Source organism: Myotis nattereri (genome assembly GCF_964212035.1).
Source record: "Myotis nattereri genome assembly, chromosome: 10".
Taxonomy (NCBI): domain Eukaryota; kingdom Metazoa; phylum Chordata; class Mammalia; order Chiroptera; family Vespertilionidae; genus Myotis; species Myotis nattereri.
The window spans coordinates 76,738,061-76,762,702 of NC_138085.1; the positions used below are offsets into that span (position 1 = coordinate 76,738,061).

Consider the following 24,642-nt stretch of genomic DNA (forward strand, 5'->3'; position numbering starts at 1 on the left):
TACAATACATGTTTTCATCAAACATTTATCTTAATATTGTTTAGGCTATCAAGTACTAGCTCCAACTGCCTATTATGATCAGACTGGTGCCTTAGTGGTTGGCCCTGGAGCAAGAACTGGCCTTGGAGCTCCAGTTAGATTAATGGCTCCAACACCTGTTTTAATTAGTTCAGCAGCAGCACAAGCTGGTAAGTGTAATTGGCATTTTCAGGGATAATTTTTTTTCTGATGTTGTTTGAGATATTTTAAAAAACAGAAACATTTTTTCTGAGTAGTTTTAAGAAGTATCTGCAATTTACTTTGCAGCAGCGGCAGCAGCAGCGGCAGCTGGCGGAACTGCAAATAGTCTTACAGGCAGCACAAATGGTCTATTTCGGCCAATTGGCACTCAGCCACCACAGCAGCAGCAGCAGCAACAGCAGCCAAGCACTAATCTACAGTCTAATTCATTTTACGGGAGCACATCTTTGACTAATAGCTCCCAGAGCAGTTCTTTATTTTCTCACGGACCTGGCCAACCTGGAAGTACATCTCTTGGCTTTGGAAGCAGTAGTTCTTTGGGTGCTGCTATAGGCTCTGCTCTCAGTGGATTTGGTTCATCAGGTAAGTTCCCTTTAAGATGATATCCGGTATATATATGTTTTTAATGTTAAAATAAGCAATAATAAATAGCTTGTAGTGTAGAAAGGACAGGATTAAAATACTGGTTTATTGGTTTTTGTAGAAGCAAACTACTTCCTGCAAATCTGTAAATAGCCATGAATGTTTTAACTCATTTCAAGCAGTCCATCCTTTTCTCAAATACAACACATTTTCCCCTGGCTTTAAGAATTGTAATTTTTGTTTTAGTAGGTTTGTTTGGAGCAGTATTTTATGCTAGTTACTAGCTCTTCCTTATTCTGTACATAATGCTTGTGGAAGTAAATACTTTTGCCATCTTAAATTTCTGGTGTCTTTGTGTACTTATTAGATTATTTATTATTAAATGCTACTGATTCTTATGATTTTCTTTATTTCATATAATATATAAAAATAAAATATAATGAAATGTTCTAAACAGTCCCTAAGAAACTACCAGTGTGCTTACTTTATTTTAGATTAAATAATTAGCCTTTTTATCACTAAAAGTTTGTTTGAAAGGGTGTTTTTCCCAGGGCCTAATTTTATATATAATACTTGAGAGATTCAAATGTTAAATAACTTATCCATACAAACTGATTTTGTAATTGAGTGAAATGAGAAGAGGCCCACTGATGACAACACCTTGTATTAATCATTCTCTCACATTTCCAGTGTATTCAGGAAGCATTAGGGGGAAAGCTGCTTACCCTTATTTCTCTCACCTCTTAGAATCATTAAAACTGCTTCTCGTCTATTTTCCCACCCATTAAGTTATATATCCTTTTCTGGTGTGAAAAATGGCAAAACTAACGTGTCAGCCATTATTAATATGCTTTCCAGGTTTAATATTTATGGGAGGAATGGTCTTGAATAGCAGCTATAAACTTTTAGATGCAAAATGCTTTTTTTGTTACAATGTAATACAATAGGGACTTAACCCTTGCCTAACAAAATTGCCTAAAGAATGGGCACGATAACTTCTGAGGGAAAACCTAGTGAACATGGAGACCGTTCAATCTTTTAATTTAATTTTTCTACTCTTTTTTTTTTATAATCCCTTTTGGAGTTTAGTATTCTTATCTCCAGCCCAAGGACTCCGTTCGGACTAATTTTTTGCTTCTAACACAGTTAACAAGCATTTTCCCCAAGTAATCCTAAATGCCAAAGAAAATCAAAGAGAATATAACTTTTAAAAAACACAAAATTTGTTGAAATAACTAGTTCATAAACTATAAATATAAACCCTAAGTAACCCAAGGAAAATAGAGAAGAGCTTTGATAAACCTCGTGTACCCTTTTCTGATAAAATATGTCGCTGGTGGTCTGGTATAGATTTGTAGGGCCCCTTATGTAATTCTTCCAAATTCCCATTTGTCTCTTAGTTTTGAAGAGCTTTCCCCTGCATTCAGAAATGGTTGGCTTGAACATTTTGTTTCCCACAAATGACCCCTACAGATGCCTCTTTCCCCAAAACTTAATCTTCTTCATGCCTCTATGAGCATTGCTTACTCAATTCTGATTTTCAGTCTGGGGTACCTCTGTTTCATCTTGCTTCAGAGGGTATTAACAATTGCCACCCCAAATACTAGTAAATAGTCTTATACCATCTCCCTCTTCTTGGACATTTTGTGAGAATTCATTCAAGTGCTACGATATGTTTGGTTACAAATCTATCATTGCCGTTTCACATTATGGCAGTTCCATGCCTATACGAAATTTAAAATATATTGTGGTATGTGCACATTTTTGCACACAATAACATACATAGTCATTCTCTTATATGATGAAATTATTTAATGCTTAACAGTGTTAAGTACTCTATAAAACAGTTGGCCAAGAAGCTTAACCATTGTAACATAGTGATTAAATCATCCTTTTGATACCCATTATTTAGAAAGTGCTGTTACAATTGAAAGTTTGCAGTTGAACATTTTATATACACAGTTAATTAATGATTAGTGACTCCATTTTCTAGCTGCTTAGATATTTTAGATAGACTTTGTTTTATATTTCATATTACACTTGCAGATAATTTAAGCATATAGTAAAAAGGAGCTAGTTTGTATATGTTTAAAGTTATTTCTGAATTACTTTTAAATGTTTGGTTTGACTTTTCCTTTTTGGAGGAAAATATTGCATGTGTCAAAATTACGGTTCATTTAATTATTTGCCAGGAGAAAGATAGTGCTACTATTTTCATTAGAGAGCTATTGTCTTTGTCAGTTAGTTAAATTGTTACTGAAATAAATAGGACTTTAAAATGTAGCCATGTCTTACAAAAATCACTTTGACAGTGTCCTTTTAAATTAGCATAGTTACTGTAGCAAACACTGACAGTTTTGACAAAACCAACTCAAAAGAGCTATTTACTACATTAGCGTTTACATTTGTTTGTGATTTTTTTTGCTATTAAAATGCATATAGTTACCTGATACTTCCCTGTTATGATATCCTAAGATGTAAAATTTTCAATAAAACACATCAACATCAGTCTTTCAGAAACTGAACTGGCAGGTATAAAAGGTTGAATGAATATTGTTATAATATTTTGCCTAATATAGCCGTGGGAGCCTGGTTTTTTTCTTTATAGAATTTTGAATTTGACAAGAACCGACGTAATTAAAGTTTCTTTATGTCTGAATTATAAGCTTACCTTGGTGTACCCATCATGTACTCTGCTTAATTTTTCTCTTTAAACTATACCCTTATGACCTATATATAATTGACTTGAGGTTAAAAAACCAAGTCCAAATGTAAACTTTAACATTCTCTTGAAGCAAATTACCATATTGGTCCGAATATAGAGCATGTTCTTAAAAAACTTGACAGGTTAAGAAAAGTAATGTGAAATTTCCTTAGATGAAAAAGGCATTTGGTTTAAAAGGACAGTGCTTAGAAATAAGTGGAAGTATACTTGAAAATATTTATACCAAGTGAGACAAGAATTGAACAGCCACTTCAAACACGTAAAGAATTTGATTATCCAGATAAATGTTAAATGTCAAATCTTGCTTTCTGTTCATTGCATGCACAGCTATATGATGATGTGATACTATTTTATGATTTTTGTGGAGCACAAAAGGAAAAATTAAGTAGAGGTTAATAGTTGAATTTGGAATTAAGTAAAAAGAATTCAGTATGTAGGACAATAAAAGATGTAATATAAAATAATTATATATTATCTAAGAAAAAATAGGCTGATCAGTCTTCACTTGAGTAAGGGGCTAAGAGGGCCAGTAATAAAAACTTAGGAATGGAAGCTCCTGAGGGGTAAGTGAAAGCATGTTTTTGGTGTGATAACAGTGATGACAACAATTTTTTAAAAGTTTAGTTTTTTCATATATATTTTGTTATTTAGTTGTTGAAGGATAAGGAGAATGTATAGTGGAGAATAAGCTGCCATCTATATTTCACAGCTGAATAATATTCGGGCCAGTATGGACTTAAAGTACTATGGTTTGAACACAAGGTAGAAGCCAAATTAAATGTGAATGATGAGGGAAATATGTTAATATTCTGTTTATTAGTGTAGTCTTTTCTTGGCATTGAGTTGAAGTTTGAGAACTGGCTCCAGAGATTAGGACACTAGCAAAATTTAACTTTATTGGAATTGACTCTCTAGCATATCATAAAGCAGACTACTTACAATTCCAGGGTTTATAAATCATACCAGGGTATTAAAGCACAGTAATCATATGTGCCAGTGATAAATATGTGTGAAATAATGAACATATGACTGCTATGTTAAATATTTGGTTACTTTATTGGGGTGCATTTATACCCTTTTATGATTAATAAGTTAGTGTATATATAGTTATCACAGTAATTATCTTCTCCATAATGTTTCTAAAAATAATTATTGTGATCACTCCTGTTATTTCCCAGCAAGAGTTGGGGATAGGTTTTATTCAGTTAACACTGTATGTAATTAGGGTTTTTTTTATTTCTTCTTCAGTTGGCAGTTCTGCAAGTAGTAGTGCCACAAGGAGAGAGTCTCTATCTACTAGCTCTGACTTGTACAAAAGATCTAGTAGCAGCCTAGCACCCATAGGGCAACCATTTTACAATAGTCTGGGATTTTCCTCCTCTCCAAGTCCAATAGGCATGCCTCTGCCAAGCCAAACTCCAGGACATTCACTTACGCCACCGCCATCACTTTCATCACATGGATCCTCATCCAGTTTGCATTTAGGTAAAAAAAAACAACCAAAACCCTTTTTATTTGTATGTATACATGTGTGTTTGTGTGTGTGTGTTTATAATATATGTGAAATATTTAATGTTGGATAAAACATGCCAAATTGCTTTTGCTTTTAGATATTAGCCTTTTGAAAAAATTATTTTATCATGAAAATTTAAAGTGAGGGTCTAATGTACAGTAAGGTAAAGACCCCTATTGTATCTTGTTTCTTTTATGAAATACAGTGGTGTGTTTTTTTCTTGTCTGTGCTTTTGATTTGTATGTGTTTTAGATCATCTGAAAAGTCAACTATTTGTACATGATAGTGAAAGAGAATTTTCACTATTGTTTTTGTACACCAGAAAAAAAGCAATTAGTCACATAGTTATTTAACTTTAAATTATGTAGTTGAGTACAATGGTTTTTGCTTTGGCCTTTGAATGCTTGGCCATTTACCCAAAGGGTATATGAATTTGTGAGGTAAAGAAACTTAAGGGTTTGGTCCATATATTTCTCTTTTAAATATGTTTAAGGAAAAAAATGGTTTAGGCTTATTGTATCCTTGAAGTTGGAGCATTTAGAACTTTGTTTATATCTGTGTATTAAAATTGTCCCCACCCTAAGATTATTGAATTAGTGGTTACCTTTTTCCCTTTCTGGGAAGTATTTGTCCAAGTAGTTAACAGTATATTTAGAAGGGTTTTTGGATATCTGAGGCTTGATATGAATCCCTGTCTCCTCTAAAAAGTATTTCATTAAAATTAGAGTTTGGATTTTTGTAATCCTAATTACCTCAACTGAAAGTGAGAGGTTCTATTGCTGATTTTTATGTACTTGGAAAGATTTAAATCTGCTTCCAATTTAAAAAGTAATGTTGTCCTTATAAGCAGACATGTTTGACCTCTCCCCCTCATCATAGGAGTATAGATATTTTTTTTCTTAAAGCTCAGTAATACAGTAAGTGTCCATGTAACAAAAATATCTTTTATAGTAATCATCATTTAGAATTATGTCATTGAAAAATCCTTTTAAAATAAAAAAAAATGTTTTTATTGATTTTAGAAAGAGGGGAAGGGAGAGGGATAGAGATAGAAATATTCATTAGAGAGAAACATCGATCAGCTGCCTCCTGCATACACCCTACCAGGGATTGAGCCCACAACCTGGGCGTTTGCCCTGACAAGCAGTCAGACCAGTGACCTCTTAATTCATGGGTCAACGCCCAACTACTGAGCCACCCTGGTCGGGCCAGATTTCGTTTTAAAGATGGGTCCTCTACCCCAAATTCTGGACCTTTGCTCTATGGGGGATATTGAATATATGTACACAAATAATGAATTTATTCAGGTGGGCTCCTATGATCTGTTTTGCAGCACTATTTGTGTAAATGTATCAGTTTTTATTTTAACACCTTCATTTATTATTTCTCGGTCACAGGAGCTGCTCAGTTCCTGATTTCTATTATTTCTGTTCAGACCTATTTCCTCCACCTTTCTATAAAACATGCCTTTGAAACTTTGTAATGGACACACAAATTTGGAACATAACTAAGACTAGATCTTTCATAGTAGTTTTATGTTTTATTTGTTAAAATTATATGTCATGTCTTGTCATTTTTTTCATAGGTAAGTTTCAGGTCAGATTCCTGTCAACTGTTACTGCTTATGTTGTGCTTTAAAGCCTGTATAAATAGCATTAATTATTCTACACTGGTTGCTTAGAAATTGGATTATAAATTACTTTTCAGATGTCTCTATGATTAAGTAGCAATCTAGGTGTGTTTATTTTAGAATGTAAAAAATCTAGCTATATAGATGCTTAAGGAAGGAATTCTAGTCAATTAAGAGAAATCATAACTTGGGCCAGCAGTTCTACATTATCCTGATACTTTGTACCCTTTTTTTTTTTTAAATATATTTTATTGATTTTTTACAGAGAGGAAGGGAGAGGGATAGAGAGTTAGAAACATCAATGAGAGAGAAACACTGATCAGCTGCCTCCTGCACACATCCCACTGGGGATGTGCCCACAACCAAGGTACATGCCCCTGACTGGAATCGAACCTGGGACCCTTGAGTCCGCAGGCCGACGCTCTATCCACTGAGCCAAACCAGCCAGGGCGATACTTTGTACCCTTAATTAAATTCCTTCACCTTGAAATCTGATACTTTACTATACCTCTGATTGGAATTATCTGTAGATTACTTTCTTGTTTACTCTCTAGTTTCCTCTGGCTTTAATTGTATGTAGTATGACAGACAGTATTGTTAACAAGGAATAGACTCTGCTGGATTGAAAGTAATTTCATAAATTTGCTCTTGGTTTAGTGTTCATGGAAATGGTTGATCCTTTGCTTTCCTGTGATTCAGTCACAATGCAAGACTTACATGCTCTCTGGTCTAAAAACTATTTTAAATTGTATGTCCTTTAAGTGGATTTCTTTATAAATCAAGTTATCAGGGCTGTGATTATTTATAAAATTCCTGTGGAAATGAATTTGCATATTCATTTTAAAAATAGTTTTACTGAGCTCACACATTAGGAGTATAATATCATGAGATAAAGTTCTCAGTTTCATTAGAATTGGTTGGAATTAGTTCCAAATTATTGAGATTTTAAGACACACAATCATTATACTTAATGATAGACCTTGATAGCTACATTTTTAAAGTATTGGATAAAACACTTGTTTCTTTTTTTACCAGCTCTCTCTTTGCTTGTGCTAGTCACTTTCACAGAAAAAGCCTAATGACAGCATTTAGTGCTTCTGGCTTCCCAAGAAAGATGTTTCATTTTAATATATATTTTTATTTATTTCAGAGAAGAAGGGAGGGGGAGAGACAGAAACATCAATGATGAGAGATAATCACTGATTGGCTGCCTCCTGAAACCCCCCAATGGGGATCGAGCCCACAACCAGGGCATGTGCCCCAACTGGGAATCGAACTCCAACCTCCTGGTTCATAGGTCAACGCTCAACCACTGAACCATGCCAGCCAGGCTCCTCCATTTTCTTGTATGAAATTTCAAAGAGCAACTCTTTTTAAAAAAAACAAAAAAACAATTATAACCACAATGTCATTATCATACTTTTTAAAATTAGTAATTTTTCATTACTTTTAATTCCTTAAATGTCATTACTTAAATGTCTTTTTCCAGTTGTATTGTTTGAATCGGGATCCAAATAAGGTCCATACATTAGATTTGTTTGATATGTCGTTTTATAGGAACCATTTCCCCTTCATCTTTTTTCTTTTTCTTTCCATGTATTTGTTGAAGAAACTTTGTTCCTGTTGCCTTTCCCATATTCTTGACTTTGCGTATAGCAATAAGCAACGATAGTATTTAACATGTTCCTCTATATTAACATTATTTCTCTGTATTTCCTGTAAAATGGAATTAAGCCTAGGGGTTTGATCTAATTATTGGTTTGTTGGCTTATCATCTTGGCCAGGATATGGTTCTATACTTCTATCAGGAGACACACGTCTGGTGTCTTTATTGTGAGGTTGTCCATTTGATCATTACCTAACTATTTCTGCAGCAGTTGTAAAATGGTGATACTCTTACTTCTCTGGTTACTTCTGCATTTATTAGCTGGAACTTTTCCAGAAGAAGAACTTTTCCTCATCAATTGTGAGGTTACCATGAAATGTATAGTTCATATATGAGTTAGGATAATGCTTGATTTTTTCCCCCTTGATTTTCTAACTTTGAGAATGAGTTGATGTCCTAGCAACATCTAAAGGTGACTGTTTTTTCAGTCATCATTGTACCTGTAAATTGATGGATTTTTATACTAGTTGATATGTTTCTGTCCATTGCAGTCTGAGACATCAATTTTATGCCCTTTTTTTAATCCCAAAATTTTACCATTTGGGGTCATTTTGAAGCTCCTTCAGATTGGCTCTCCTGTTGACTTCAACTCTACAAACAGCATTTAAATTACTGGTGGATCAGAGAAACATGTGAAAAGAACAAGGAAAGAGAACTTTAATGATTTTTATTTTATTTTTATTTTTTTTATTGATTTTCTACAGAGAGGAAGGGAGAGGGATAGAAAGTTAGAAACATCAATGAGAAACACCGATCAGCCGCCTCCTGCACACTCCCCACTGGGGTTGTGCCCGCAACCAAGGTACATGCCCTTGACCGTAATCGAACCCGGGACCCTTGAGTCCACAGGCTGACACGCTATCCACTGAGCCAAACCGGTTCTGGCATGATTTTTATTTTAAAATGCAAAGAGTAGTCAGTGTCAAATATTGGGCATCAGGTTTAGAGTTGAATAATACTTGAATTAATTTCTCATGTATTTATCTGTAGTGATAAGGAAAAGTCTTCTACCTGCAGTTGTTACATTTAATCATTCTCTCTGATAGAAGTCAGCATCTTATTTCAAGATTCTTCACTATTGCCGAAACCGTTTTGGCTCAGTGGATAGAGCATCGGCCTGCGGACTGAAAGGTCCCGGGTTCGATTCCGGTCAAGGGCATGTACCTGGGTTGCGGGCACATCCCCAGTGGGAGATGTGCAGGAGGCGGCTGATCGATGTTTCTCTCCCATCGATGTTTCTAACTCTCTATCTCTCTCCCTTCCTCTCTGTAAAAAATCAATAAAATATATTTTTAAAAAAAAAGATTCTTCACTATTTGTAATAGAACATTAAAGATTTCCACTATTATTTTATTCTTCTACCTGGAGCTAGCTGACTAGTTTGTTCCTTCCTTGTTTCCTCTCTTTTCTTCTTTCAGTAAACTTTTAAAATGTTAGAAATGTTAGTGGTTTCTTGTTTACTCCAATCTTTATGCTCATAGTAACTAGGTTGATACAGAACTTCTTGGGTAAAAGCTGTATTCTGTGTATGTATTTAATTTAGGGCATGACAAACTAATGGATATTTTCCCTTGTGCCTTTTCATTTTTGAACTGGCTTGTGGGGGGCGTTTTGTAAGAAAAGTACACTAAAACGTGTAACCCAAGCTTTGTATTTAGTGAAATTCGTTATTGAAAGGCGGCTATTGGTTCTGAAGATTCATTAACATCATGTATTTAGTAATCACATAGTACTTTAGCTTTCTAGGGATTAGAAAATTTTATAACCTATCTTCTCTCTTAATCACAGCAAAATTTTTATTAAGTGTGTGAGCAGGATAATAGTAACTTTTAAGATCATTTTCCTATTAGTAGTAGTTACATGTGTTAAAACTGCTGACCTTTGGCACATATAGTCAACTTCTCTAGAATGAAATGTCTAAGAATTAAAACAAGTATGTTCAAATTGGTTGCAAAGCTGTGTGCAGTTTTTCTGAGTTTCATATATGCAGAAAACTGATTTTTTTAAAGTTTTCATTAGAAGTACTATTATCATTAAGTAGTAAGTTCTCTATAACTGAATAGCATTTGGTAGTTTTCTAAAGTTCCTTCATGCTCATTATTTCATTTCATCCTAATTCTTAACATAGACTGGCTGAGTGATATGCCCAGTAAAGATGATAAAATTATAGGTCACATGAGCCCAAGAGACAGTAAATGACAGAACTGAGGCTAGAACACAATTCTGATTCCTGTTACTATCCTTGCTTTTTCTGTTAGCCTATAATTAACTAAACAACTTTGCAAAGTGTATAAATAACAATATTCTAATCAGCCTCTCAGACTGTTTATCTCAAAGTGGCATGGTTATGTTTTTAAGTTGTGTATAAGATTACTAGACTTCTAGATACCTTTCTCACTTTAGTTACTCTTGAGATTTATAGTAAAGTTCTTATCTAGACATTTAAAGTCCAAACATATTACCTACTTTATGAAGTAAGAATGTTTAATCAGGCAGGTGACTCAGGGATAGGCCACAGAAAAGCATATTCAGCCTCAACAGAATATTACTTACAGGTTTTCATGGTGGTTAAATGTAAGCACTGCTTCAACCTTTTTGTGTGTCTAAAAGTCATTTATTTGTTGATGAGTATGAAACCTATTGAGTAGAAATTCTGAAAGTATTATATGGAGAAATCATTTTGTTTCACTTCTGTACACAAAGTTACTGATCTTAGTTCTACTTTGGGTTCACAATGATTAATTTTACTCATTATCCTTTAATACATTAAATGTGATTTTTGTGCTTCAGTGCCAGAATTTTTCACCAGTTAATTCAGTTAGGATAATCACAGGGTTAGGACTAGAAAATACTTGATCAGATTCAGTGGTTCAGCATCAGAATCACTTGGAGTGCTTGTTTAAAATACCTAGTATGGTTACCAAGGTGTGACAACAGTTTTTGCCTGTCACAAAGGTTGTGGGGATTCTATTGACATTAAAGATTCTATTAACATTTAACAGCCAGGTGCTAAACTTTTCATAACAAAAAAAGGATTATCCCATTGAAATTTCCAGTAGCGTCCACATGGAGAGACACACTTTGGAAAGGAATAATTCATAATTTACAGACGACTTTACACTTCCCTTTTAACTCATAATTAACTCATAATCTTCGCATGTTCATATGAGCCTTTGATTGTGTCCCCCATCATTTCCCTAATGCATTTTTTTTTTCTTCCTAACTACTTGCCTTCTATTGACCTGAACTCTGCTTGTCATTGCAGACATAATAGTAAAAAGGAAAAACCCTCGGTATAATTATTAGTAGCAACCTACTCTTAGTACCAAAATCTGTATTAGTTCCCTAGGGCTGCTGTGGCAAATTACTGCAGTCAAGTGGCTTAAAACAAAAGACAAACTTTCAGGGGAACACAGTTCAGCACAGTATAGCATTTTATGCAGTTTACTCTCTAAGTGTCCAACAAAGAGTGTTCAATAAATGGTAGCTGCCTTTTAAATAACAGTTATTGTGTATAAGAGGAAAACACTATCATATTAATAGGCAGATATTTAGGTTGAATTAGGCTCATAGATGAGTTTGTTGCTTTTTTGTTTCTCAGCAAAAAAACTACATGCCATGGATTCTCAGGGTCTAACAAACAGTATCAATTTTGAATATTAATTAAGTGGGCTTTGTAAAGAAACTGATTATGTTGAACACATAAAACCTATTTAAAATGAGATGCCAGGACTCAAGACAAAGGTCTGACCAGTTTTGTCCTTTTAGAAATGTGTAATAAGTATCCCAAAATGATTTATGTGCATATTGAAAAGCACTGCTGTGAAGTCTTTTTCCCCCATTCAAGTCTAGCAGCACACAGATAAATGTACTAATAAGTCAGATTATCCATGGCTGAATGTTTCATATACTTATTTTGAAAACTGATCATAGAAAAAATATTAAACTAAAAGTACTAAGTGGATCTGTTATTGAGCTAGGGGTAACCAAAATTAATGCCATAAAATTGTCTTTTTTCTACTTTTTTCAGTTACTATACCATTGATTCTTTGCCTACTCCAAGTAACTAGTCATCTTCCATTATCATGTTAACATTTCTTGACCTTTCCAGAAGTTTGCCTTCTGAAATGGACTCTGCCTAGTAGCCTGTATGTAGTTGTAGTCTTCAGAACCCAGAATTTACTTGGATTATGATTTTTTAATTTAAGTAGTTGACAACCTGCTATAAAATGAAATTATTTATCTGCATAATACAGATCAATAAATTACCTTGATTTTAGTTCTTTATCTGCCAAACTCTTCTATCAGAATAACCTTCAGATACATTGTTTTCTTTAATAAATATTATCCACTGAGGGTAATCCAGTAGGTCTTAAATAAGATTGATGAAACTGTATTTTTAAAAGAACACACAGGTCTGATAGGTTGAGGAGCTATCATTCCATATCCTAAGGAGGTGGGAAAGGAAGGAAAAGTAAAAAGACTGTTTAAGTGGTTTTAGTTGTTGCATTGTTTTTCTTCCCTGTGATTTTCCCAGCCAGTATTAAAATCTTTTTGAATTCTGATATTTACTAGGGAAAGATTCTAAAACAATAGACTTTTCAAAGGAATTAAATGAAAACGTATAAAATCATATAATTTGTACTATAATAATTACAAGGTTGTTAACTTTCCTTCCGTTTCACGAATGAACTTGAAAGATAACTATGTAAATAGCATAAGGAGCAGCACACTTGTGTGATAAGCTCTGGTCTAAGAGTCTTGGCTGACTAGCTGTAAGTCACATCATTTGAACCATAGTGACTTCATCTGTGAAATTATAATATAGATCTTCATGTCCTCTACACTCTTATTTAGATAGTGATTAAGAAGTGGTAAATGATAGGGGGATGTCAGTGATGAATTAAATGGACTATTTTGTCTTTACACTATCAGTAGCAGTGATTTGAATATAGATGACCTGTTTGATTGTTTTTAACAAATTTTGGAATAATTTCAGGCTTATGAGAAAGTTGTAACAATTAATACAAAATAATTCCAGCATATTCTTCATCTAGATCAGGGGTGGGCAAACTTTTTGACTCGAGGGCCACAATGGGTTCTTAAACTGGACCGGAGGGCCGGAACAAAAGCATGGATGGAGTGTTTGTGTGAACTAATATAAATTCAAAGTAAACATCATTACATAAAGGGGTACGGTCTTTTTAGTTTTATTCATTTCAAACGGGCCATAGTTTGCCCACGGCTGATCTAGATACTCTAAATGTTATTTTCCCACATTTACTTTATCTTTTTTTTAAAATATTTTTTATTTCAGAGAGGAAGAGGGGTGGGGAGGGAGCGAGGGAGAGAAACATCAATGATGAGAGAGAATCATTGATTGGCTGCCCCCAGATCCTCCCCCCCCCCCCCCCCCCCAGGATTGAGCCCGCAGCCAGGGCATGTGCACTTGACTGGAATCGAACCTGGGACCCTACAGTCTGCAGGCCGACACCCTATCCACTGAGCCAAACCAGCTAGGGCTACTTTATCATTTTTGTTCTTTCCCCCCCTCTCTTCATCTCCCTTTCCCCTCACACCCAATTTTTTTCCTTACATTTGTGAAAGGAAGTTGGTTGAGGAAATTAACAATAATGTAGTAATACTATCAATGACCTCAACATTTTTGAAGATTATAGACCAGTAGTTTTGTAGAATATCCCTCAATCCCCAACTAGATTTTGGATGACATGTTTTCAATGTTTTGAAAGCCAAATTTAAAATGTTTAATGTATGTTATAAAATGGGTTTTAAATAGTTCTTACTGATTTGAGAGAGAGAGAAACATTGATCGGTTGCCTCCCGCGCACAGCCTGACCAGGGATCAAACCCACAGCCTGGTTATGTACCTTGACCGGGAATCAATATAGAGATAGTCATGGGGGGGGCAGTGAACAGTTAGGGCAGTACGAAATTTGTGTAAGAAATAGGTTTGGAATAATGATGTGAAAACTAGACTAAAGAATATAGAGGATGCACTCTAGCAGGGTGCTATAGGTTTTAGTGTAATGTGACACCATCAAAAAGGGCCTTGGAGTGGGAAAATAAAATTGTAAAAACAAATTGGAATGCTAATCATAGCACCCCTATCCTGCAGAAAGGTTAAGGAATTGTTAAGAATTGAATGGGCTAGTGGTCAGTTATTGTTGTGAACAGTTAGTGGAACTATATAAATAGAAATAATAATAGTGGACCGGAAGAGTTAATAGGAAATTGAGACAAGTATTAAGACACTAAATTCTTTCACTTTTTAGATATAACATGAAAATTTGATGTTAGTAGTTTTGGTGTATGAAATGACTTAAGTTACACACTTTTAAAGAAAGAAATAGAACTGGCCCTTAGGCAGTTGATGTTACATAAAATACTCATGAATATTTATTGTATACTGAACAGACATGTGTTAGACACTAGGTTTCCAGCATGGGAGTGAATGCAATTTTATGGCACTTAACATTGGAGAGGGGGCTGAGGGTTCGAGTAAATATGGATGAAGGGAAATTCAATGAAGAAGAATAAAGCTGGGGACTGAAAGTAAAGCAGTTCACTCCAGGATTATAACATTTTTACTGCTCCTTGTCCTTTTAACTTTTTTGGCCTAGCGCCTCTGTATAACTTCGCACCGACAGTGTGTCCTTGGCATCATCTTTACCCTGTGGCCTGGTTGCATATACAGCACTGTTCTACATGTAGTTGGTATACAATAGCATAAAGCTGCTGGTGGATTTTTGTTAATCTGAACTACTAAATCTGCATTTAGCAATTTTCTATACATTTTCTTTTTTAAAAGGACACTGTCAAGTAGTTTTAAATGGTTATATGTATTAAGGACAATTTCCTGCTTATATTTATTTTTGTTTCTATTGACTGCCATTTATTGTTCTTGTTTAGAATGGTATGTAAGTTAAAGAGGATTTTTATTCGTTATCTTAAAGATCAGTATTAGAGCTCTAGGAATAATGTTATGTATTACTATAATTTCTTATCTATAAAATAGTATTTATGGAGAGTATTTTTAAACAATATTTTAAAATAGTGTGTCATTTGAATTTATTGTCTAATATTATTGTGGTTTTTTAACTTATAAAAACTTATCAATGTGTTAACTAAGAAATGATTTTTTTTACACAGAAGTATATACTTCTTAATGTGCTTTTAAATATATTCCAAAAATACAGATTAGCCTTCTATGTTCCTTTAATACTCCAAATTTTAGTCAAACTTTTTCAGTGGCTTCAAACCTGAGTTGGCTAGTTATTTGCAACTTGCTTGTTAATGTAACTGAAAGTTTTATTGGTGGTTTCAGTATTCTGTTATTGATATTAGTATGTATGACATTAGTTATAATGAAGTTTTAAACCATGCTTCCAAGAACAACTACAGGTTTTGTGTATGATATTAGATGTTATAATTATGCTGTAAACTAAACTGCCAAGAACAAATACAGTTTTTCCTCGTGTTTTCTAGTCTCTTTTTTCCCCCTTATCTCATAGCCACACACATTAAGTAAATGTGTGAGATTTTCCTCCCATTTTTATTTCTTTGTTAAAACATACAGGAATTAGTGGGGTGAAAAATTTCTCTACTGACTGAATTTTTAGTTTAAGTGACTTTTATTTGAGGAATGACTTTGTCAAAATTATTTGCTAACCACAACTGCTTTGTTGTAGGAGGACTGACAAATGGTAGTGGTCGCTATATCTCTGCAGCCCCCGGAGCAGAAGCAAAGTATCGAAGTGCTTCCAGCACTTCCAGTCTGTTCAGCTCCAGCAGCCAGCTCTTTCCTCCTCCGAGGCTTCGGTATAATAGGTCTGACATTATGCCTTCAGGCCGAAGTAGATTATTGGAAGATTTCAGAAATAACCGCTTCCCAAACCTTCAACTTAGAGACTTGATTGGACACATAGTTGAGTTTTCTCAAGACCAGCATGGTTCTAGGTAAGTGATTATGATTTTTGATACTTTCCACTACATTTAAAATATTTTTTTAATCCTATTGGATGTATTTTTATTAGGGAGGGAGGGAAGGAGGGGGAGAGAGAGAGAGAGAGAGAGAGAGAGAGAGAGAGAGAGAGAGATTGAGATTGAGAGTGGTTGCCCCTGCACACTCCCTGACTGGCAATTGAACCTCCAACCCTAGTATGTGGCGTGCCTGGGAATTGAACCCACCACCTTCTAGTGTATGGATCGACACTCCAACCAACTGAGCCACACTGGCCAGAGTCACAGCATTTTTGTCTTGGAAATTGCTACCTTGTAAAAGCCTAAATTTTTCTTGACTAGAATCATTTGATCTGCATAAAAGTTGGAAGCTTTTAAAAAAATAAATACTTACTATGGATTATATTTTGTCTTTTATATTAGGATAAATAATAAAAATACAGGTTTACATTTTTTTTAATTTTCCAATTTTCTTTTGTGAGAATTTTTAATACCTAAAATATAGTAGTGCCTTTTTATTGGATTGTTTTTATTACATTGACTCTAAATCATTTAACATCTTTAAATTTTTCTTAAAATTTTTTGCATTCCGCCCGGCATGGCTCAATATTTAAGCTTTGACTTAGGAACAGGAGGTCACAGTTTGATTCCAGGTCAGGCATGTGCCTAAATTGCAGGATTGATCCCCAGTGTGGGGCTTGCAGGAGGCAGCTGATCATTGATTCTCTCTCATCATTGATGTTTCTATCTATCTCTCCCTTTCCCTTTCTCTCTGAAATCATTAAAAATATATTTTAGCCCTAACTGGTTTGGCTCAGTGGATGGAGCGTCGGCCTGCGGACTGAAGGGTCCCAGGTTCGATTCCCGTCAAGGGCATGTACCTTGGTTGCGGGCACATCCCCAGCAGGGGGCGTGCAGGAGGCAGCTGATGGATGTTTCTCTCTCATCAACGTTTCTAACTCTCTATCCCTCTTCCTTCCTCTCTGTAAAAAAATCAATAAAATATATTTAAAAATACTATATATTTTTTTAAAAAAATTTAAATTTCATTTGTGGACTTTAAGCATCCCTGATGTATGTATTATCTTTTTTTAAAAAAGTTAAAAACCAGTTAAATGCTTTTGTGTTCCTTTATAGATTTACTGGAGGCCCAGTGCATGAAATTCATGCAAAAGTAGGCCTTCCTTCCCCCAGCTGCCAGCACCAGCTTCCTTCTAACACCCGGCACCCGGGCTTCCCGTGTAGCCCCAGCTTTGTCTGGAAGGCAATCTGGTCTAATTAGCATATTATGCTTTTATTATTATAGATATTCAGCTTAAATTGAAACATTCAAATATAGAAATATTAGTGCCTTTGTACATATTATTTTTTAATTGTCTCCCAAAGACATGCTTTTTAAAAATTGATTTTAGAGATAGAGGAAGGCGGAGGGGTGGGGACATCAATGTGAGAGTGGAACATCAATCAGTTTTCTTCCTCACACTCCCCATCTGAGGATCGAACCTGCAACATGGGTATGTGTCCTGACTCGGAATCAAACCCTAACCTTTTAGTGTACAGGACGATGCTCCAACCAACTAAGCCACAGTTGCCAGGGCAGTGCCTTTGTACATTAAATGCATATACCATAATGCTTGAGGTAGATGTGACTAGGGCCCGGCCAGGGAGGAGCCTGCAACAGGTATGTGCCCTTGACTGGAACCGAACCTGGACCCTTCAGTCTGCAGGCTGACGCTCTGTCCACTGAGCCAAACCAGCAAGGCTTGAGGTCGTGTTCTCAAGATACAGCACAGAAAGGAGAATGGTAATAGAATTCTAATACATTTATCAAATTTGAGATGTTTTCTTTTTTTATAGTTTTAAGGTAAAACTGAAATTTTTAGTATATGTGCTGCTGAAGCGAGTACTACAACTGAAATTTAAGAAATACAGTTATTGATCAGATAGCTGCATATAAATTTTATCTCCCTCTCTAGTTGCAAGTTCTTTAAGAGTAGCAAATGAACCTTGTATCATTCACAAGGGCTAGCTTATAAGGAATTCAGTTGTGTTTGATGAGCTTTATTTCTAAGGGTTTCTTTTATTCTGGCCTAAAAAGATACTTAGTACTATTGTATGTATATTCTGAAAATACATGAATAACCAGTAAAATGTTTGTGATTTTCTTTTTGATTATAATGCAACCAGAACTAACTTAAACATCTTTACATTCTTATTTTTGCCTGTTTAACTAGTAATTTTAAATTAAAGGTGTTGTAAAAGAAATGCTTCATAACTTTTTTCTTTTTGTTTTACCTTGGCTGTCCACCATAGAAAATGTGTTAGTACTGTTTCTGAAAATAATTGTGTTTGTGTGGATTGGGGGTGTAAGTACTCAAGTCCTACGGATTTTGTAGGAGCTTGTTTTCAGTGTACTGTCATGCATTTAAAATTTTTTTCCATGTAGGTTCATACAGCAAAAACTAGAGAGAGCTACTCCAGCTGAGCGACAGATGGTTTTTAATGAAATTTTACAAGCAGCATATCAATTAATGACAGATGTTTTTGGCAACTATGTTATTCAAAAGTTTTTTGAGGTAAGCACCCATACATGTTTGTATATCTATCTAAGTATATGCTCAATACTTAAAAAAGCTCAGGAAATTGGGTAAAAGTCATCTATATATATAAAAGCCTAAGCGACCCTTACGACAACCAGAACAACCAGTCTACCAGTCACTATGATGTGCACTGACCACCAGGGGGCAGACGCTCAACACAGGAGCTGCTCCCTGGTGGTCAGTGCACTCACATAGCCAACCTCCTGTGACCGGCCAACCTCCCTCAGCCCCTCCCCCTGGGCGGCCAGTCCCCCCATCAGTCCCGATCGGGGGTGGGGCCCAGCCAGCCAACCTCCTGTGGGCCCCCGCCCCTCCCCACCAACCAACTTCCCGCAGCCCCTCTGCCCAGGTGGCCAACGTCCCACGGCCCCTCCCCCTGGCTGACCAACTTTCCAGGGTCCCTCCCCCAGGCCAGAGGGCCCTCCAATAGGCCATGATCACCAGCCAGGCCAAGGAACCCCACCCATGCACAAATTCGTGCACCGGGCCTCTAGTTTTTACATAAAAATACATGAGCTTGGGTGGGAATATTTGTAAATCATATAAAATAAATATTTTATACCCACACTATTTAAAGAACAACTAAAGTTCAAAAAGACAACTCAATTAAAAAGTGAACAAAGGACTTGAATAGACATGTTTTCTTAGGCAATATACAAATGCCAATAGGTATAGAAAAAGAAGCTCAACATCCTTAGTAATTAGGGAAACATTTCAAAACCACAGTGAGATTTCACTTTACATTTATTAGGATGATTGTAATTTTAAAAATGGAAAATAACAAATGTTGGTGGAGCTGTGAAGAAGTTATAATCCTTGTACATTGTTGGTGGAAATGTAAAATGGTTCAGCTGCTGTGGAAAACAGTTTGGCATTTCCTCAAAAACTAAATGTAAAATTGCTATACAACCCAGCAATTTTGCTCCTAGATATGTACAGGATGGGGCAAAGTACGTTTATAGTTGTGAATAGGCAAAAGTTTTTCTTGTATTATTAATTACTGTATTTTCCATATGAACAACTGTAAACCTACTTTTGCCCCACACTGTATATACCCAAAGAATTGAAAACAAGGTCTCAAACACTAAGTTTTCATTTCAGTATTATACAGAATAGCCAGAAGGTGGAAACAACCCAAATGTCCAACAGATAAATATATGGGCCTACCTTAAAATGGAATGTTAATATTAATCCTGATTAATATCTGAAAATATAAAGCATTGGGAGTAACTCTTAGATGAAGCAGTAAATAATAGGATAGTCTTTACTTGGATTTGTTAGATATTATCTTTCCTATATAATAAAAGGCTAATATGCAAATTGTTCCCTCAACCAGGTAGGTGTTCGACCAGGGTGCAGTGCCAACTGGCCAACCACCCAGGCCCCTCCCCCAAGCTGGCCCTGCTCAATCTGATCTATCGGGGCAGGCTGGCCAGACCCCACCCGTGCACAAATTCGTACACCAGACCTCTAGTTTATAATTTACATAATTAGTTTATAATTAAACATCTGTGTTGTAGTTTATGTTAGAATATAGTTGAGAATTAACTAGTCTGAATGTATGGCTCAGATTTATTATATTAGAGATGAGGGCTGTTGGTTTGAAATGAAAAGTGAAGGTGTATGTTAATAACAGAAATTTTTGACCCCAGAGCAAGTAATACACTTACCATTTTAAGCATCTCTGGGTCTGTCTTAGTTAACTTTTACCTAAATGCCTCCTCCCTTTACAATACCTATTTTAAAAGTCGATTCAGTAGGCTACAAACAGTGGGTTATTTAAGTTTAGCAAAGTAGCATTATGGTCACTTTTTAATAATATTATTTTCCTCTCTGTCAGTTTGGGAGTTTGGATCAAAAATTAGCCCTGGCTACTCGTATTCGTGGTCATGTTCTACCCTTGGCCTTGCAGATGTATGGCTGCCGTGTTATTCAGAAAGCATTAGAGTCTATTTCATCTGACCAACAGGTAATTGTAAGTTAAGACAAAATTTTTGTATTTTTTCAGTTTTTAAATTACCTTTTTTATCATACAGTAATCTTGGAGTGAAATATTACATGTTTCCAGTTAGACTAAAAGATTTTTAAACTGTCTTAACAGTTAAGTTATTAGTTAAAAGTTATACAGCAGCCCCAGCTGGTTTGGCTCAGTGGATAAAGCATTGGCCTGCGGACTGAAGGTCCCAGGTTCGATTCCAGTCAAGGGCACATGCCTAGGCTGTGAGCTCAATCCCCAGTGGGGGACATGCAGGAGGCGGCCAATCAATGATTGTCTCTCATCATTGATGTTTCTCTCTCTCTCTCCCTCTCCTTTTCTCTCTGAAATCAATAAAATTATATTTTTTTAAAAAGTTATACAACAGATCTTTGCTCTGCCCTCTATTTTCTTCATCATTTCATCTCTTTCATGAATATATTTTATTACCTACTGTGTGATAAGCAGAGTGGTAGACAGTGGGTGTTTTTGCTATCACTTGCTTATTTGATTTTCTGTCATATCGGGAATACATTTTACTATTTCCAATGTTTATTTGGATTATATTTATACTTCTATCATAAGAATGAAGTTTTTATAAATCTCACTCAACAGGAAAAGTAACCTAAGAATTAACAAGATTTATAATTCTTTAAAAGAAGATACATATATATTAAATGGGAAATATACCATGTTCAAGTTATTTTAAGTTTCTTTAATATTTGAAAGTGTAAAACTCTTGGGAGTAAGCTTTACATGAACCAGTTAATGAGTAATGGTATTGTTTTTGAAATATATATATATGTATTTTTTATTGATTTCAGAGAGGAAGGGAGAGGGAGAGAGAAAGATCAAAACATCAATATGAGAGAGAATCATCTGCACACCCTCTACTGCGAATCGAGCCCGCAACCTAGGCATGTACCCTAACCGGGAATTGAGCCATGACCTCCTGGTTCATAAGTAGACGCTCAATCGCTGAGCCATGCTGCTGGACTCATGCATTTAAAATAATTATTTTGGGGAAGAATAGTGCTAAGTAGAGAAAAAGTTCTGAATGAGTTATATTAGTTGTCAGCTGAGAAAGATGAGTAGAAAATGTACACAGTGAAGATAGTTTAAATATGGCCAGTTCATCACTAGGTTGTATTTCAGTTAGTATAATTCAAATTATAATCTTGCAAAATGTTTTAGTAATTTTCACCTTATTGGCTTCTGCAAATTATACTTTGTGGGGGAGGGTTAAACTTTCATATGAAAAAAACTGCAAACAAAATTTTTATTATACTTTTGTTCTCATTTCAATATTTGTAATCCTGTTAATGTTGTTTGATGAGGCAGTTATTTAAATGTCATCTTCTCCTGCAGAGTGAAATGGTAAAGGAGCTGGATGGTCATGTACTCAAATGTGTGAAAGATCAGAATGGGAACCATGTTGTACAAAAATGTATTGAATGTGTTCAGCCACAGTCACTACAATTCATCATTGATGCTTTCAAAGGACAAGTAAGAGGGTTTTTTTGGCTTCTACCTAGTTAGCAGGGCATTATTTTAGATTTTGAGTGTTAACACATTTTTCATAAGTCACAAGATAATTCCCAGTACTTTCACATAAAAAATAGGGGACAGAGTAGTGAATGTACACTAATTTCTGCCTCTGTTACAGAGTGAGTCAATACCTTCATTTTTTTTGAAGCTGAGAAATAGAAATATGAGTTTAATTACATTACTTTAAGAAGTAAAGATAACCTCTGTTAGAATTGTACACTAATTTTTTTTCAAATTTCTTGGGAGAAGAGTGAGGAAAACAAAACTGTATAATAAAAGACAAATATTAATTAGTAACTAATACATTGTAATTAATAGTTTCTAATTACAGTGTGCACTGTCCTCACCCCACAGTACATTTCTCCTCATTATTACATGTCTTTCATCTTCTGTTTAGGTTCCTTTTAATCAAAATATCTGTTAACTCATATTGAGCACCCAATGGATTAATGCAATTTGAAAATCATATTTTTAAATTGAATATGTGTTACAATGGGAAAATCCAAACAAATTTGATGATGTATTAAATGTGAATTCCCCACCATTTTATTTAAATTAATTCAGAGTGTCAGAGAAAGGAAATTTTAATTCTTCCCATTTTTTTAAGGTGTTTGTACTTTCAACTCATCCTTACGGGTGCAGAGTGATCCAGCGCATCCTAGAACACTGCACTGCAGAGCAGACTTTGCCTATCTTAGAAGAACTCCACCAACACACTGAGCAGTTAGTCCAGGTATAAGCTCCCTCATAATATGAAATGTTTATATATATACTTAAATGGTTCTGATTTATTTTTTTTAAGGTATAATAATTTTCTTAATACACTGTAGAAACACAGTGAGACAAAAGCTAGTGTACTCTCCTGAGTACATATACTGTATTTTTTAGAAAAATGGTTAATATCTTTTTAAAGAATAATAATTCTTAAGGAATGACTTAAAATAAATTTTAAATATCTGTACTTAGGATCAGTATGGCAATTATGTTATTCAGCATGTACTGGAACATGGTCGACCTGAAGACAAGAGCAAAATTGTTTCCGAAATCAGAGGAAAGGTCTTAGCCCTGAGTCAACACAAATTTGCCAGGTATTGCATTATTTTCTAATTCTAAGGTTCTTCTTTCAACTCTTTTTTATTAGTAAGCACAGAAATGCATATAGAACATAACATTGAAATATAATCTTTTCTTTAGTAGAGTCAAAAAGGACATGTAGAACATTGCTTTTATTCTTAAAGAATCTACATGACAAATTAGTTTCTATTTCTGAAATCTGTAGTTAGAAAATTATGTCCCCAAGACCTCTGAGTAAATGCAAATTTAGTTTATTTAGTGCATGTTTGTGAAAGTCTCAAACCTTATTAATAACCTAGTTTCCCCGTTTTAAAATTATATTAATTACAATTTAATTTCGATTTTAAGAGACCCATAATTAAACTTGTGGAAGTCCAATATGTGTCCTTCTGTGATATCAATTTGTTTTAAAAGTAATTGTAAGAAAACTACAAGAGATTCCCACCTTGATTCTTCTCTCTTCCAGTGTATTGAGTAAATTCTTGTGTATGTGCTTTAATTTTCAGCAATGTAGTAGAAAAGTGTGTTACTCATGCCTCCCGTGCTGAGAGAGCTTTACTGATTGATGAAGTATGCTGCCAGAATGACGGTCCTCACAGTGCCTTATACACCATGATGAAGGACCAGTATGCCAATTATGTGATTCAGAAGATGATTGATATGGCTGAACCTGCTCAGAGAAAGATAATCATGCACAAGGTAATATACTTAATAGCTCTGAAAACAGTTGATTCAATTTGTGTGGCTTTAGGCTATGCATCTAATTTCCCTAGGCTTTAATTTTCCTTATCTATGTTATAACTGGGGTGGTGGTGGAATGTATTGATACCCTGATTTTAGGTTAGTATGGTGTACCCTTTATTAAATTTTTAAGGTAATGTGCTCAGTAAAATCAGGTTCATTTCTTATCTGTTCATCTACCTTTAGCATTGTTCTTCCCTTCCCCATCTTATTTCAGTATACTTGATTTGCCATTTTACATGGGTCGAACATTGATTTTCTCAATAACGTAATAAATTTTCCAGGGACAGAGTTTATGTTTGATTGTTTTAAATCATTTAAGTTGTTTTTTCTCTCTATCATCTTCCTAGAATCTAATAATTTTGTAAAGACATCAAGTTCCATAGGAAAATCTGTTAAAAAGAACACTGGAGGAAATAATATTTGAATATCTTGATCTTTTTCTAAATTTAGTCATTTAAAAAATGGAACAACATATGTAACCTCTTTGGATTCCTGTTTATATTAAAGAGAAAATGATCTTGTATGATCATAAATATTTTTGGCCTTCTGATTTTTAACATTTTTCAGCTGATGTATTAATTTTC

General features: G+C 34.9%; 1 protein-coding gene across 4 annotated transcripts in view; it reads left to right on the forward strand.

Moving 5' to 3' along the window:
* PUM2 (pumilio RNA binding family member 2) overlaps positions 1-24,642 on the forward strand; it is a 66,557-nt gene that overhangs the window by 39,229 nt on the left and 2,686 nt on the right. For 3 of the 4 annotated variants that reach the window (XM_081100924.1, XM_081100925.1, XM_081100926.1), the window contains 9 exons: positions 45-188; positions 307-603; positions 15,847-16,114; positions 18,564-18,693; positions 20,558-20,686; positions 22,061-22,198; positions 22,848-22,973; positions 23,207-23,328; positions 23,821-24,013. In XM_081100924.1, coding sequence (XP_080957050.1) covers positions 45-188; positions 307-603; positions 15,847-16,114; positions 18,564-18,693; positions 20,558-20,686; positions 22,061-22,198; positions 22,848-22,973; positions 23,207-23,328; positions 23,821-24,013 — 1,547 coding nt within the window. Of the gene's footprint in view, positions 1-44; positions 189-306; positions 604-4,576; positions 4,814-15,846; positions 16,115-18,563; positions 18,694-20,557; positions 20,687-22,060; positions 22,199-22,847; positions 22,974-23,206; positions 23,329-23,820; positions 24,014-24,642 lie in introns of all 4 variants that reach the window. The other variant, XM_081100923.1, reaches the window with a different exon arrangement.